General features: G+C 37.5%; 1 protein-coding gene across 2 annotated transcripts in view; it reads right to left on the bottom strand.

Moving 5' to 3' along the window:
* LOC127452896 (cingulin-like) overlaps positions 1-17,313 on the bottom strand; it is a 49,976-nt gene that overhangs the window by 21,021 nt on the left and 11,642 nt on the right. For both annotated transcript variants that reach the window (XM_051718752.1, XM_051718753.1), the window contains exons 2-4: positions 4,502-4,768; positions 2,835-3,450; positions 579-679 (exon numbers count right to left, since the gene is read on the bottom strand). In XM_051718752.1, the coding sequence (XP_051574712.1) occupies positions 579-679; positions 2,835-3,450; positions 4,502-4,767 (983 nt within the window). In that variant the 5' untranslated portion in view covers position 4,768. The remainder of the gene's footprint in view (positions 1-578; positions 680-2,834; positions 3,451-4,501; positions 4,769-17,313) is intronic.

Below are 17,313 nucleotides of genomic sequence, written 5' to 3'. Positions count from 1 at the left end.
TCACTCAAAAATGAAAATTCTGCCTATGTTGTACCAAACCTGTATGACATCCTTTCTACCGTTTCACAAGCAAAGAGATGTCAGGCAGACATTCACTTTCATTGTATGGGGGGAAAAAATGCAATGAAACTGAATGGTTACTCAGACTAATATACTTCCTAACATCTCCTTTTGTGTTTCATGGAGGAAAGAAAGTCATATTAATTTTTGAGTAAAAAAAGGTTAATTTGCGGGATTTTGTGTATGCCTCATTATTGATTATTACATTGTGTGTGTGTACACATATCTGGCAATCTGCCACCTTGATCTCTAGATATTGGTTGCAGCTTTTTTTCTTAAAAGAAAAAAAAAGAACAAAGAACAAAATAATTTTTGGCCTTTTTTGCCATTTATTGATAGGGACAGTGAGATAAGACTTGAATGCATAAGCGGCACCAAGCAAGCAGGGTATCTTTCATTCATAAGGACATGGATGAATGAATAAGCTATCTTAAAGTTGAACTTCATCATTCTGCATTAGCTATGATTTAGAAAATAATTCTTAACGTGGATATGCATTATCTGTTATATTGGTTTACCCTTGTCGTAGAACATCATAGATTATCTGCTGTATTTGATCCTCTGCTGAGAACTCTGACCCTGAACTTTGGCCCTGGTCCATCAAAAGGTCAGGGGTTACCTAAAAGCAGAAGAAGATAACAAGCACATTTCATTCAACTTCAAGCACAGCCCTCACAGAATGAGTGTTAAACTCACAACTAACTTTCCTTAATGTAGTGGAGTGATTTACTGTACAATTGTTCCCTCTGAATAGTAACATAAGTACACACTCTGTCAGCTGACACCAATCAGTTAAATCAAGCCAAATGACATTCAATGCAGGAGAGAACAGGGAATTGGGTTGATGATTTGCCTTACTATAACCTTCTCAAATTCCACCTAATGTATATAGAGCAGTAGTTCTTTTCCAAAACCCAGTGAGCTGCCTCACTATACAGCATTAAGGCATTGTGGCACACAAAGGCTGTTCTAAAAGCATAATTATTTATGGAAATAAAACGAACAATATATTTACTTCTAAAATAACATTTTGTAATGTCTAATTAATAAATCGTCTGCCACAATAATGTAATATCTTTGAATTATCTGAATTATTATATATTGATATATGCAATTATTGATATATGCAATTAATTACAATTAATTAGTTTTTTACTGCACATCATTTAATTAACTTTACTACAAATTTTAATCGATTGACAGCCCAAATAAAAATAGTTCAATTTAATTACAATTTGACTATTTTACCCAGTTTGTGTGTATCATGTACTTTTATGCTTCTTTGAGTGTCGTTTCATTCGTTTATCAACATGCTAATGCCAAGCTCCATTGAAATCAATTGTGAGTTGAGTCTACTGTAAACTTCACCATAGGAGTGCAATTTGTGAGCCACGGAATTGTTGCCTTTGTACAGCATTCTGTTTCAGTTAGGATGCTACCTCAGGCTGGCTATCAGGTCAAATCAAGGGCACTTTTGAGAAAATGCAGAACTAGCTGGAAGCAAAGAAAGTCCCCAAGGAAAGTACTTTTAAAGACCATCAGATTAAGGAAGTAAGGTCTTTGTCCCTTTAACATTTCCTGCTAGTTTTCAGACTTATTCAAAACAACAGTGGGAGGCGCTTCATTCATAGTGACTTTAACACGATTAATGTTACTAACGTTAACACGATTGTCATAATATATCATTAAAATATGTATTAAAATGTGAACCATGTTGTTCGGTGGCTGGATGCTCCCTGGATGTCTGGAACTAATGGAAATTGAAGTGTTTTGATATCTGAAAAAGCAACCGCATATGGACGCATGAACCGCTGCTGTAAAGCGAGGCGGCTGGATATGTGCAGTATTAAAAACTGTAGCACACTTCTTATCTCTGGTAGGTGAACAAAATGTATGCCAACTAATTGTAAGTCTGAGAGGTAGAGCTCTAAAAATGACAATAGATCGATCCCATAATAATAAACGAAGCTGCGCAAGTCATTTACTTTGACATTTACATTTATGCATTTGGCAGACGCTTTTATCAAAAGCGACTTACAGTGCACTTATTACAGGGACAATCCCCCTGGAGCAACCCGGAGTTAAGTGCCTTGCTCAAGGACACAATGGTGATGGCTGTGGGGATTGAACCAGCAACCTTCTATAGCCTTCAGTAACCTACCATTTATGTGCTTTAGCCCACTACGTCACCACCACTCCACATTTAGTTTTTTAGCAGACGCTTTTATCCAAAGCAGCTTACAAATGAGGAACATAAAGCAATTTTTCACACAAGAAGCCGTTTGTCCACAGGTCACGCAGACAGCTTCAATGAACGGCTTCATTGATTATAACAGGAGCGATCAAATATAAATTTTTACAGAGAGGAAATAATTGTGAGCATCTAAACAAGAGACACTTTCATCGCCTCTCTTCCGTAGACCCTCTATATCAACAAAACGTCTGGATAAGTCACTTCAAGTAAACGTTTGATGTTCTTTGAGAAAATAAGTTAACTTAGAGCCTTATTTCAAGGATGCGGTAATGATACCAGAAATGCTTCAGGGTCAGTGACATTCGAATTCTTCTGTTATTATTTACATCCTTGCAATAGTCTAAGAACAGACATAGATGATAATGGCAATGCTAAGTGATTAAAAAGAACCAGATGGCTTCTCATTAAATATCCTGTGAATATTTTGATTTGAAGTTAGAATCAGGTGAAATGTAGGTCAAAATGTTAGATAACATAGCAAACCTCAATACAAACACTTGTAATTTAACTCATCACTCACATGTGACTCAGCTGATGAGGGTGCAAATGAAGTAACAGCTGAAACCTTGGCAACAGAAGCTGAGCCCCGCCCTAGGCTGCTGTAGGCAGAGGTAGGTAAGGAAGAGAGAGGTGAGACAGAAGCAGGTCTGTCTTCTGCATTTAGGCCAGGGTAGCGCCCCCTTGTGGAGACCCCTGTGTTCCCTGCCTGTACAGCAGAGCTCCCATCAAATCTGTCGACGAGTTTGTGGACAGGAGTGTGACGTCTAGAGCTGGGAGCTGATTGGTTGTGCGTGTGCTCGCCTTGTGGAGACATTTCGACAGATTCCGATGAGGTGTAGAGACTGCCTCCACCTCTCCCTCTTCCAAGAGATCCATTCAGCCCTGCCTGGTAGGAACCACCCAATTGACTTATCTCCATCCTTCCTCTCGGTCGCTCCGTTCCAACTCTAACACCTCCATCCAGGTTGCCGTAGCTACCAGAGCGTCCATCTCCAAGCGGACGTCCGAGTTGGTCTGTGAAGTCATCGCTGCTGCCGTCTCTCTCCAAAAGGGAGCCATGAGACTGAGCCCTACGAAGGGGGCTGTTGTCTCCAGATGAGAAATACGGCCCCTGGATTACCCCATCCTCTCTCCTCCTAACACAGAAAAACAGAAACATACAGTAGGTATGTAGATTTAATACATAGATTTAAAGCTGAAGTGTAACTTTTTTTGATGATAAAATATTGACTATGTTTAGATGGACACCAGAAAGCGGCTTATTGCTAGAAAACAGCATTCCTGTTTACATGCACGGTTTAAGCGGTGTACCCTTTACTCCCATATACGTGCGGCTCTGTCAGTAAGCAGCTTTCTCCGCAGCAATGTAATTTTCCTGCGACGCTTGTGTAAATAACACACATGGCATCCAGGGAAGACTTCACTATTTTACTCTCCGTTGATTCACTTTATTTCCAGATATTTCAGAGTTATTGCTGTGTTTGTCTCCTTAACTTACTTTCGTGACCTGCAGCTGAATTGCAACGCAGTAGTGGGGGTTCCCTCTTACATAAAACTCCCACAATGTACGAGTGCATATATGTGGAGGTTAGGGACAGTCGATATTTTACATTCGTGTGTATAAATGGGTATGGTTTATCGTGTATGTGATTTTCCCTCTGTACTCCCAGAAATGTTTAATTCTTTCTGCTGTGTTGACATGTTGGGCTCCATCCTATGACATTTGTTATCTGGTCTGTTCCACACACGCACACTCTTCAAACACTCATCAGAACGCCGCTTGTGTGTTTACATGACCACATTAAGCTGCATTCTCTGGGAGAAACCTAGGTGTATTAAACCGTTTTCTCTTAATCGCTCAAACGGCGTAAGGAAATCAGAGTTCTTGTTTACATGATGTTTCAGAAAACCACTTTTTGCTAAAAGCCTAGAATAAACCGTTTTCTTAAGTGCATGTAAACATGGTCACTGTCTCATATCATAGCTTATTACACAGAAACATCTATAAGTAAATAGGCCATTTGTAGGTTGATGTCCTTGCAAACTGTAAACACCATCTCTTTGGCGCTATAAAAATTTTCTGTTTGTTTTGAGCGGCCTGTCCAGCAATAATTTTGTAATTTCTGACATAAATCTATTGTGTTAGACTTGCAAAAGAAGAGCTTGAGAGAAAATCACAAAAATTACCTGGGCAGGCTGTTATAAGCAGGTGGTTGTGTTCTCAGCTGTACTCCATATGAGTCACCTTTCTCTCCTTCCTTCAGGAAAACATATGGCTGTCCCCCGATGCCCTGCACCCTCACTGCCACTCCATAGCGAGAAGAGGTCTTTTTGGAACCACCTTTCTGAGACTGCCCACTAACTCCCCCACCAGTGTCATGCAGATCATTTATAAAGCGAATCTGAACGCCATAGTCCACTGGGGTCTTACTACCTGATACAGGAGCAGACATACTGGAGACAAGAAGAGATGAGGAGAAAGAGTGGAAAAGTAGGAAGCGACAGAGACAGAGAGACAAGCATTAGGAGAAAAAACAGATTGTAATGGCATGTGACATATTGTGTGTTCAGTGTGACTGGTCAGTGACCTCAGACTCAAACAGATAAAACACTCCCCACGAATCCCCCACCACTGACCATAATAATTACACACTAACGAAAACCCTTACATGCCACAATACTCCTTTCTGCAGTCTTACAAACAAAACCTGTGCCGAGTCTGAGACATTAATGCGATGATAAAGACCAGTAGAGCATTCTGACATTGTAAGACAGCAGCACAGCATTTAATTGAACTGAACTCAAGGGATAGAATACATCACAGTTTTGCCAAAGCAAACTGCTTATTTAGCCTAAATTCAATGATAAGAATGTAAATGAGCACAGTAAGCAGACAGACGAAAAGAGCTCAAAAGCATATTTCTTGAAGTATTTCCCATTTATATTCACCACAGGAATTTCAGGGAGGGTCTGAGGGAATTAATGAACTGCTGATTTCATAAAGCATTGTGTATGATGCAGTCGAGTCACTCTGGGTTTGTGTGTCTTTTTCTTAACAAAAAAAAAAAACCTGTCTTTCATGCTCTAAAGCTACAACATCAAATATAACATTTGGTAGGTAGGTAGCTAGGTAACATTATGGGTAACATTAACTAACCTTACACTGCTAGACTTTGCAAGCTCACAAAAAACATTACACATCCATGAATGTCCTTTAGAGCTGCAACTAATTATTATTTTGATAATCGATTCATCTAACGATTATTAGAACAATTAATAGACTATTCGGCAATTATTGCAACAATTAAACATTAGCTCTTAACCGATTATTCAGCTTGTGCCCCGACTTAAAAGGTTTAATTAAACTTGCTTACTAACAATAAAGAGGACTAAGATCATCTTTTTTTTTTCTTTTTTTCATCCCCTTTTCTCCCCAATTTTGGAATGCTCAATTCCCACTACTTACTACTTACTAGGTCCTTGTGGTGGCGCAGTTACTCACCTCAATCCGGGTGGAAGAGGACAAGTCTCAGTTGACTCTGCTTCTGAGACCATCGATTCCGCGCATCTTATCACGTGGCTTGCTGTGCATGACACCGCGGAGACTCACAGCATGTGGAGGCTCATGCTACTCTCCGCGATCCATGCACAACTTACCATGCGCCGCATTGAGAGCGAGAACCACTTAATCGTGACCACGAGAAGGTTACCCCATGTGACTCTACCCTCCCTAGCAACCGGGCCAATTTGGTTGCTAGGAGACCTGGCTGGAGTCACTCAGCACACACTAGATTCGAACTCGCAACTCCAGGGGTGGTAGTCAGCATCAATACTACCCAGGCCCCCGACAAAATCATCTTTTAAAAATACCTCTAAATGACATTCACTGAATTAAAGGGAAAAAATGATACCTTTCACTAAGTTTAATTCAGTAAAGAAATTCTCTGCTAAAAATCCTATTGTTATTAAGTGTTTTTGTCTTGTTTTCCATTTAAAATAGTCTAAAATCCTTAAAACAAGATACATTTACTTGAGAAGCAACATATAAGATATTTAGACTTTCTTTAAGAGAATGTATCTTAAATATAAGTGTATTTTATATATGAATTTATTTTTTCACATGGTTATACTTCTGTGAGTGCAGTGAAGACAAAATATACTTATATTCATGATCTATTCTCTAAAAGCAAGTCTAAATATCTTATATGCTGCTTCTCAGGTGAATGCATATATATATATATATATATATATATATATATATATATATATATATATATATATATATATATATATATATATTCTTTTTTTTTTTTTTTAAGTATTTTTTAGATTTTTAAAATATTTGTATTTTTAATATTATATTCAACATTCTCAGATAACAGTTTTTTCTTCTGCAGTATAGCTGCTAAAGTAAATGCACGATGTTTTAAAGGAGTTTTAGATATTTATATTGGAAAACAAGCCAAAACAAAAACAAATCAAAAATGTATTTTGATGTAGTATATAATGGGGCAAAGACTACCCTCTCTCACCTTTCTGTTCACTTCAATCCATCTTTAACTCACAAAAAAACAAACTCTCTCTTATAAATAAAGCTGCGTATTGCCAGTTTTCTTCACGATAAGAAATGCACAGTGACACATATATTATGCTTCAATAAGTCGCGAGCCATCACGTTATAATCTAGCTGCAGCAAGCGCGTGAGCACGAGGAACGAGCATCCATGCGACAGAGTGCATCAGCCGGGTGCAGTTTCAATCTCTCCCCCTTAGATCGGGACACTTCACGAAACTCATAGAAGAGGCGCTGACAGCACAGAGAAATACCAGTTTCGGAGTTTGAAGTTATTTACATGATCTGCTTCCGTATTATTTGAACTTTAATAAAACTATAACGCATTAAATATAATATAGCATTTAAGATGTAACGCCGGGGTGTTTCCTTTAAGTTTTGCTTCAGCGGAGCAGCAACTCCAGCTCCACTAATTCCACAACGAGAGCGCTTCTGCATTTACTTATTTGGTATTTTTGTATAATTCTCTCATCCTTCGCGATCTACATCACCTAAAGCTGTTTGAAAAATTTTGAGTTTGAGTTGATTGTGAGCTGTGTAATTCTTCCTCTCCTCAGTCAGGCACAATCTGCAGTGCTGCACTCATGCGTCATCGTTAGAGTTTAATGTGATCTCATGCTACATTAAATGAGATCAAACGAATATTCTACAATGAAAATTTTTGTCAACAATTTTTTATTGTTGACGTTGTCGATAACGTCGACTAATCATTTCAGCCCTAATGTCCTTTTTGTCATTCAGGCTCTGATGGAACCAACAACACAGTGTCTATACTAAAGGCCGATCAATTTCAATAGTATTTGGAGATTTTGAATGGGATTCATACTGCCGGAGCCCTACAGTTGCAGTCTATTGAGATATGTTTAGACAGACATAGACAAGGAGACAGACTAATAAGGCAGGATTAAATGACTACTCCACTAGTGCCCGCACCTCTGAAACTTGGCACAGAAGACCTAATGGCCTTTATTATTCATTAACCTGAGCACACACACGCATAGAGCAAAACAATGTAGAACTCAGACATAGCCTACATGCACAAGAGTTTTAGACCTTAAAGTGAACAATGCACAAACTCTACACTTAATACAGTCTGTTCAATACAAGGGACTGGCATTTGTCTACTATAATTACTCGACATACAGTATAAATCAGCCAAGTACTTGGCGGGTATTTTTACTATTGAATTATTGGTCTATGCACAATACTTGTGCATCAGATGGAAATCTTTGGTAGTTACATCGGATCTCACTGCTTTTTTCAGCGTCTTGACTTGCGCCATGAGTGTCACATTTTTTAAACTATGTGTTGTTAAAAATAGTTATTTTAGAAATGTATCTCAAGACCCTTAAATTATGTTCCATTGAGATGTGCTCCATCTACCCAGTTTTTAAAGGTAGAATGCGTTCTATGTGATTGCCCTCTAATCTTCTCCAGAGTGTTGAGTGCTGCTGATGCATCTGAGTGAAAGTCACTGTGAACAGTGTTGACACAAATTTTTGTCCAATGACTCAACCAAAAGTTACTGGCTAAAACGACGTTATAACTATGGGTGGGTGAGACTGTATGGTTATCTCATGATTCTGTTAGATTTATGGTGTGAGGTTCACGATTCGATTTAAAGCGGTTCACTGAGGTCCACTGATAATTTCAGTAAATTATTTTGCACCAAAATTGTCATAGTTTAGTAGTAAATTATAATTGTCCCTCTGTCTCAAACGCTCGGGTTTGGCCTCAGCGTCTCCTTTAAACTTCAATGTAAATGCCCACTGTTCTGATTACTCAGGGTGAGTAACTGCCCCATTCTTCAATTACAGTTCCTTTGCAAAGCTTGAATAATATTTAGGCATGTGGCGGTATTCGGTTATACGGTATATCACAGTAAATAACATGCATGATATTGTTATAGTGGGCACTTCAAAATACCATAAATAATTCTATATAACCTTTTGGCCAATTTTTTATTTTTTATTTTTCTGATTGCACAGTAGTTTTTTTCCCAATCAACAAATCAAGATTCACAACACTGCGTGTATGCGGCACAAATGACACGTGCACTCTGATGTAAACAAACCAGCTTGGAAGGAATGGATGAATGCTGCCAACCCTTTATCCGCCCTCTAATAAGGTTAAATCGGTAGAGTGGAAGTATTTTTGGTTCCATAAAAATGCAGAGGTATTGTTGGTTGGAGATGGTTTCCATTTGTGTAAAACATGTGGGAGAAAAGTGGCAGCGAAACTGCCATTGACAACATGTCCGCTCATCCGCGGGACAATCATTGCATTCAATTCAGCAAGATAAAAGTTGTGACAGTTCTGCTTGTTTTTCCAAACTGTTTTTGAAAACTGAGAGACAACACTTTAAGAGACAACTAGCTAAGTGACAACTAAGATGACAAAGTGAACTCTTATTGCCATTTGCAGATAATGTGTAGCTTGCTTTCTAGTGCTCACAGAGCAGTTCACTGAGGCACAATGAAGATTTCAATGTTAATTTCAAGTTGGAACGCTATGCAATAGTACGTTGCCATACAGTGAGAGTGAACTCGCGGTTATTAAAGTTGTAGCTAGCGCCTAGCTATATACAGTATTAGCAACTGGCTTGCTAACCAGAAAATAAAATGCATGGATACTATTGTTGTAGCCTAGTAGCTGGCTCAATAAAATTAGTCTAGCCTTACTTAGCCTCAACAAGACAAGGTCTGTCCTGATCTGTAATGATCAGTGGCCCTGTGGCAGAATGACCATTTAAATATTAAAACATCAACTAAATGTTATATTTAGGGGGCCAAGCACCAAAGCTGCTGGAACCCTATTGTATTTGTACTGATTTTCCATTTTTTCGCATTACTATTTTTCTGCCCTAAAAGTTTCCGTAAGTCCTAGAGAACCTAAACTTGTCAGGATAGTTCCAGATGCACACTGCTACTCCGACATAAGCACACGCCTCCATTCGACCCTGGGTGGTGCTATAATAAGCACTTTTAAGTTTTTGTTCATACCTTCGCAACCGTAAGAGCCAGAATCAAAATAATTTTTTCCTCTGATTCCTTGAGTCAAACCCTACAAAACACATATATCCAATTTCATTTCTGCCCTGACAAATTTTATGCCATTTTGAATTTTCTGTAAACCCTACTTTTTCAAACTCCTCCTAGGCCATTAGTCCGATTCGCATGAAAATTTGTATACGTCATCTACAGACCCTCCTTACAAAAAGTTATCAAAAATATTCAAAGTGTTCTGAAGATATTAGTGATACAATTCCTTCGTTTGAACGCACTTTGATTCATCGATCAATATCTACTCAAAGCAAAGTCCAAATGTAACCAAACTTGGTACACATAGTCAAAAGGCCATGTTGAGGATGCACACCAATTCTGCCCATAGGGAGCACTACTAACTAAAAAAAGTCATAACTTCACAGCCGTTTGATTGACAAAATACAAATTAAATATGCACCTTCTTTTGTTCAAGTGCTAACATATCCTTAACATATCGATTCAGGAAAAAACAAAACAAAATGGCCACCAGCAGCCAATCAAACTTCAGCACAGAATAATTTAAACTGTGAATGGCCTATGGTCATAAAACTTATTATACACAAGAAGGGTCTCTACACGAAGCTGTAAATACAATTTTGTGAGAATCGTCGTTGAGAATTCATTTCATAAATTTTGATTCATTGAGTCGTTTGGAAGATATAAGCGAATACGTTTTGGGGTGTGGCCTGTACGTAATTACTAATTGGCCTGTATCTTGTGAGCAAGCAAATAAAACTTAAAATTTAAAACACATGGCCAAGACAACATTCTGAGGCCATATGCAAAATTGCATACATTTCTGATGCTAAGGGGCACTATGACTTAAGAAAATCAAATTTTTCTATTGTGATGAAGGCAGTTAGGGTTTGAATTAGGGTTCCACAGGATCTTTCTTCTCAAATCTGATCATTTTTGTCATTTTTCCATATGTGCTTGCCCCCCGACAATTGCCACTTGCGGCTATATTTGGCTATGTATCTAAGGTGTTGATGGTAGTTTTTTTAAACGTTCAGGGTTCTTTTCAAAGTTCTTTGTTATCTGTTAATTTAAAGACCAGTTTTGTATTGAAAATATAATTTTATTAAGAGAACAACAATAGAGCTTGTTTATCATTCAACAAGTTTTTTTTTGTTTTGTTTTTTATGTAATTCAATACTGTGATAACTTATACCGTGATAAAAAACTTCAGTAATTATCATATGAAAATGTTATACTGTCACATGCCTAATCGTATTATGACTGGTTCACAAGCAGTCGACGCTGATATTAGCTGCACATACAGTACACAGTCCATAGCACAGGGATACATGACGCAGATCGCCAGACACGCATCTAAATGGTCAAATATGTCCAGCTAGTGCTTGTGTACATACACCATCAATTAAAATTAGCACAGATGGGCGCAAGCACAGCAAGACACAGAGCAGCTGAATGAAGCCGAACAGAGTCTCCTTTTCTGAGTTGTAACTGACACACGTCTTTTAAAAGCGGCGCGATAAACATGACAACCATCAAAGACATCTGTATAATGCACAAATGTTATATGCACAAATTCAAAATAGTCTAGATGGTTTCCTTTTGGTGTTTAGGAATAGTTGGTCACACTAGGACCATCTCTTTCCCTATCTGTTTACAATAAGAAATAAGTGCCTGTGGGTGGGGCCAAGGGTGCGATGACACATTGTGGGGTGTGTAAATACAACTCAGCAATATCTCATGACATCATGAACACACCGTTTTCAAAATGAGACTTTTCAAACAGGTGGGAACTATAAATACTCTTTTTAGACTGGGGAGGAAGTTTTGAGTTCTGAAATTTACGGTATGTTTTTATGTCTTAATATCAAGGAAAATTTGATTTTCCATTTCATAACCCCTTTAATTTCAATTCGATATAACACTTAAATTATGAAGTATGACAAAAATTTGTGTTTAGAAAAACTGTTAAGCAGAATGCACATTATAGGCTAAATTCTCAACAGAATAAGTTCTATAATAAACAATATAAATGCTCAAAGTTAAAAGAGTTTCTCATATATCTTTCTCTATAAGAAAAGATCACCAAAATAAATTACCTTCAAAAATAGTTGACTACAATTACAACCTGATCAGGCTGATCAGGTGCAGGACAAGTAATTTACTGAACAGAACATGTTCTGAAAAATATGACAGGTTGCAATCAAAACTCCTCTATCCACCTTTTTCCTGACTTCTCCATGGGTGGCGCATTACGGCGAGCTACATCCTCTCGGATGCTCCGCACTTCTGCTTAGTTGTTGTTATTGTACGCTAGAGCTAGACAAACGTTACTGGTGATGCCGATCATCGGAGGCTCTTGAGGAATATGTGCTGTTAGAGGATGTTATAACAACTACAGGTGGCTTAAAAAATTACTGGAAAATGAATGTGACAACAGTAAACCCACCCAAAAGCTGTCAATGCCTGAAACTTTGAGTCTTACCAGATGCAATAAGCAGAGGTTGCATTAACATAATTCTCCGTCATTTGCCTATTTTTTTTAAAACACTGACGGATAATTCCAAATGATACGCCCCTCAAATCTGCTGATTTTTAAATTAAACCTAGCGTCCTCTTTTCACGTACATGTCCTCTTTTGTGGATCTTAAAAAGCATCTGGTCAGATTCAGATTCCCAGATTTGTCCATTTTCATATTGAAGTGATTTCTATCATCATCATCATACATTGTGTGTGCAACAAGAAACACGGTGAAATCTAGTGCATCATAAATGTGAATTCTCTCTCTGCACACTGAATGTCTGTGTGTCTCTCTCTCTTTTACACACACACACACACAGGGCGTCTGCAGAAAGCGTGAGAGCCCAGTGTAGTAACTTTTATTTATTCAGAGATTGCCATTGAAAGCGTCCATACACAGATTTTTAGTGAGAAAGGGATTCACGTTAAGTAAACAGGGAGTGTTCCATCGTTTTTGACTGTTGTTAGTGATTATTTCAATGCTTGCTAATGTGAATAAGGTGCGAACCGGAAGTCTGTAGCATCCGCGTTGGGAGTACACACTAAGCATAATGGGTATTTTCACTGCCTGTGAAAATTGAGGATAACATGCAAGGGACAGCTGTACTTGTTTCTATCCCCAAGCCTTGCTCACGGACATGTTTTTTTGCAAGGAATATGTGAAAGTGTACATAAATATTTACTGTATATTCTCTCCCAGCTAATGAGGTTAATTATACAGTGGACCTTCTACTAGGTACATTACGAAAATATTATTTTTGACTAATATAATTGTATTTTCTTTTTCATAATTTTGGTCAAATTTTAACTTTAAAAAAAAAAGGTGTGTAGGTTCACCATGCGTGAGAGTTAAGCAATGGCTGTTTTGCCATTGATTATGTTTTCAAAAATATAAAAAGACACTGAAATATGTTGAAAGGGATGGGATCTCTCATTTTTTCAGGTGGCATATGCAATGTTTGTTGATGCTCGGGTTGACAACTGCAGAAATGTGCCACATTTTAGCCAGAATTACCATGTGCCAAACAGGACACCAAATGTCCCGTATTTTAGTGGAACATAATACAGGACGTCTTGTATTGAACCAGAAAAATGCTTAAGCATCCTGTATTCAGGTGAGACATTCAATAACTTATCACATTATGATGGCTTGCAACCAGTGTAGGTTTTCGCACCTTAGCACATCTCTTGGGTGGATACAGCCAATGTACGTATGTATTATTGTTAAAGAGATTTGTACTGTGACATCCTGTATATATGGCAAATGGGTGATCATCCCTGTGCCCAATTCCACTCAAAGACTGTACATTTCACTGTGAGAGACCTTTAGGGGTGAAACATGTAATAAAAGATTCATTTTGAAATCACTTCTTAAGTCATTTTTATTTAAAATTCTATTTGTAATAATCCTACAGCACGGCCATCATTAATGTTTTCCAATGACAAAAAAAAAAAAAAAAACCCCACCTGAAATCTGATATGATCTGATGTTTAGACTGAGATGCATTAATAAAAATTCAGATTTTATTCAGATTTCAAATCTCCTACTAATGTTGTTTGGCTTAGGTCTGTAAAAATCTGAATTTTATGTTTTTTTTTGTTCTGTCCAGACTACAAAAACCTAATCAGATTTTCTTGGTGTTTAAGAGGTCATTTCATTTATGATCACATGGACAGAAAATAATGTTGCAAATTTTGACATTTTGGAACTTTGCTTCAATATAGTTCGTCATTTATTTTGGTTTGTGATGTTTCAAAATTAAATATATTGTCCCATCCCTAGCCATAACCAATAACAAAATTATATTTTAGGCTAATTTTTTGACAACTTTGAGCATAGTTGAAAAAAAACACGTGCTATTATTGTATTTTCATATTGATCAGAGCTGTCACTTCCATGTACTCTGGTACTCATGCCCATCTCTATTCAATACACATACTGTCTTGGGCACTCTTTCTCACAAAGTAGTTTCACTTGTTCTTACAGTATAACCTGTTAATTTTGTTGAGGAACCTCCACTATCACTAATGATGTAATGGAGAAGCAAAAACAAGGTGTGGCTTGTGTGATGGAATGAAAATGTCTCAATAAGGTGTAGATGACAGTGTGATGGGTGTGGAAAAGGAACAAAGAGCATTCTCAGACACCTGGACTACACTCCACACTGTCTGCGGTGAACAACATCATACAAACAATCATTATTTGTCACTTTAATTTACTGGGTTGTACATTTTCCATCAAGCTCTATTTTCATAAATCAGTACAATATGATGCTTGTTTGTTTTATGTAATGTTGATATCACAATAATAAGAGCTCTTTTAGTCTTACCAAGCGCTGCAGATTCTTAGCTTTACCTTTTAATTCTCGGAATGTGAAAAAGACAACAGACTCTGCGGTCTTGCGATTTGGTCTCTCAAATAATAAAAAAAAGTATCCTAAGAATTATTCCACTGGACTACACTTGTGATCTCTAGTTCATCTCCCCAATTCTTCATTCACATCTCTCCTTGTCTGTTTTGACAGGGGCACTTTAAAACTTTATAGTCTTTTAATTTTTATCAAATTAATTTTTCGGTTACTGCAACCTTTGATTAAAGGAACAATAATCCTTCTTGTTACTCTACAAAATAAGAAGAGACACACCTTTACTGCTTTCTTTTTCTATCTCAAAGTATTTTCTTTCATTCCCACACTCAGAGTCCTCTTCAGTAACAAGCAACTACAGCATAGCAACACAATAAATACACTCAGAGATTCATAAAAACATGTTGCAGTGTAATCAGTACTGCTTCTTTGTAAAGCCCATCCCTCTTTGGTGTGTATGAGAGAGACACTGAGGTATCATGTATCCAGGATAATAAAATGCCTGATAAATCAGGCAACTCTCATATTACTAGATTAGTCCATGGGGAAATCATGATTGTGCAACTCAGATTCACAATAAAACTACAGTCTTTTCCTTGCATTCCTTTGCAAGTGGACAAAGGTCCAATTAAAACAAACTCTCATTAAACTAACACTGAAAAAGTCAGCCTTCAATGAATAAAGAGAGTGGTAAAGAATGTATTTACTGTGTGACAAATAAAGGAGCCTTCATGACTACAACTACAATTTAGTCGTCAAGTCATTTTTATTTGTATTGCGCCTTTCACAACACACACCGTTTCAAAGCAGCTATACAGAAAATCATGCATTAACAGAAAATGAAACTGTAATATCTATAATGTCTTAGAGTCATCATTGTGTAGTTTGATCAAATACGACTGTGAATTGTGTTTAAAAATAAGTAATTAAATAATAATTGTATTTACAAACCCAGTGAGCAAGCTGAAGGCGACTGTGGCAAGAAACACAAAACTCCATAAGATGTTATTTAATGGAGAAAAATAACCATGGGAGAAACCAGGCTCACTGTGGGGCCAGTTCCCCTCTGGCTGACATCATGAATATAATGCCAATATTACTTAATTACGTATAGTGCAAGTCATGGTTTAAAATTATTCAACTAAGTAAGTGTTCAGGGTCAGTGTTTAAACAAAGATTTTGTAAGAACAGTAAGATTAATGACTAATATCTTTGAAGTTCATCCTGGATTAACTGCAGAAGTTCACACAAATGCATTGTTCTTTGTTAGTTGCCTGATGAAGGGTTTTGTTGGCAATTAATTGATAGTCTATGTATTCCATTATAAGAGTGTAGTCCATCATTAGACCGAGGTGATGCAGGCAGAGATCAGTGAGGTGCATCGCAGTTCAACCGGCCGGTAATTTCGGTGAGGTCTACCCTAAGTCCAGGGTTCAGGCAATGGCATATGATGTATCCCATGTCTTATGGTTGGAGTTGGCATCAGTTCATCCTCTGAAGCCCATCGTAATAGACTGAAGTGGTATTTGGCTGGCACCGGCTGCATTTAGTCATCATCACTCAGAGACACGTAGCAGTGGAGTCCAACATGAAGAAGGAATGGAGCTGGATCCAGCCGGTTCTGGTGACCTCAGGATAGGAGTCCCGAGGTTGAGACAGGGATACAAATAGAATAATATTAGCATAGATGCCATTCAATTTATAGCAGAATTATAGAACATGATCAATGTTTCTGGTTTCTGGTTCCGCAGACCTAACTAATGCAGCCTAATTGAGTTGAAGTATAAATTAGGTGTATGCCTGGCTAAACAGATGAATCTTTAGTCTAGACTTAAACTGAGTGAGTGTGTCTGCATCTCAAACAGTGTTAGGGAGACTATTCCATAGTTTAGGAGCAATTATGAAAAGGATCTACCTCCTTTTGTGGATTTTGATATTCTAGGGACTATTAACAGGCCAGAAATTTGCGATCATAATGAACGTGATGGAATATAGCGTGGTAGAAGGTCACTTAAGTACTGTGGAGCTAGACCATTCAAAGCTTTGTACATAGTTAACAGAATTTTAAAATTAATATGAAATTTAACAGGTAGCCAATGTAACAATGATAAAATGGGGCTAATATTCTAATAATCTAGTCTTGAGGTCATGAACGCATGAATTAGTTTTTCGGCATCAGCAACAGAGAGCATGTGTCATATTTAGCAATATTTCTTAGGTGGAAGAATGCTGTTCTACAAACATTGTTAATTTGATTTTCAAAGGACAGATTGGTACCAAATATAACACCTAAGTTCTTTACTGTTGAAGACGATGTAACAGTACATCCATCGAGAGTCAAATTAAATTGTAGCGGCTTGTTTTTAGAGGGTTTTTTTCCAATAATTAATACCTCTGTTTTGTCGGAATTGAACAGAAGGAAATTTCTGGCCATCCAATCTTTGATTTAATTGATACACTCTGCTAATTTGGAGAATTGTGAAATTTCGTCAGATTTTGAAGAAATATAAAGTTGGGTAT

Source organism: Myxocyprinus asiaticus, chromosome 15 (assembly GCF_019703515.2).
Source record: "Myxocyprinus asiaticus isolate MX2 ecotype Aquarium Trade chromosome 15, UBuf_Myxa_2, whole genome shotgun sequence".
NCBI classification, from domain to species: domain Eukaryota; kingdom Metazoa; phylum Chordata; class Actinopteri; order Cypriniformes; family Catostomidae; genus Myxocyprinus; species Myxocyprinus asiaticus.
This window is presented reverse-complemented; position numbering and strand designations above follow the sequence as displayed.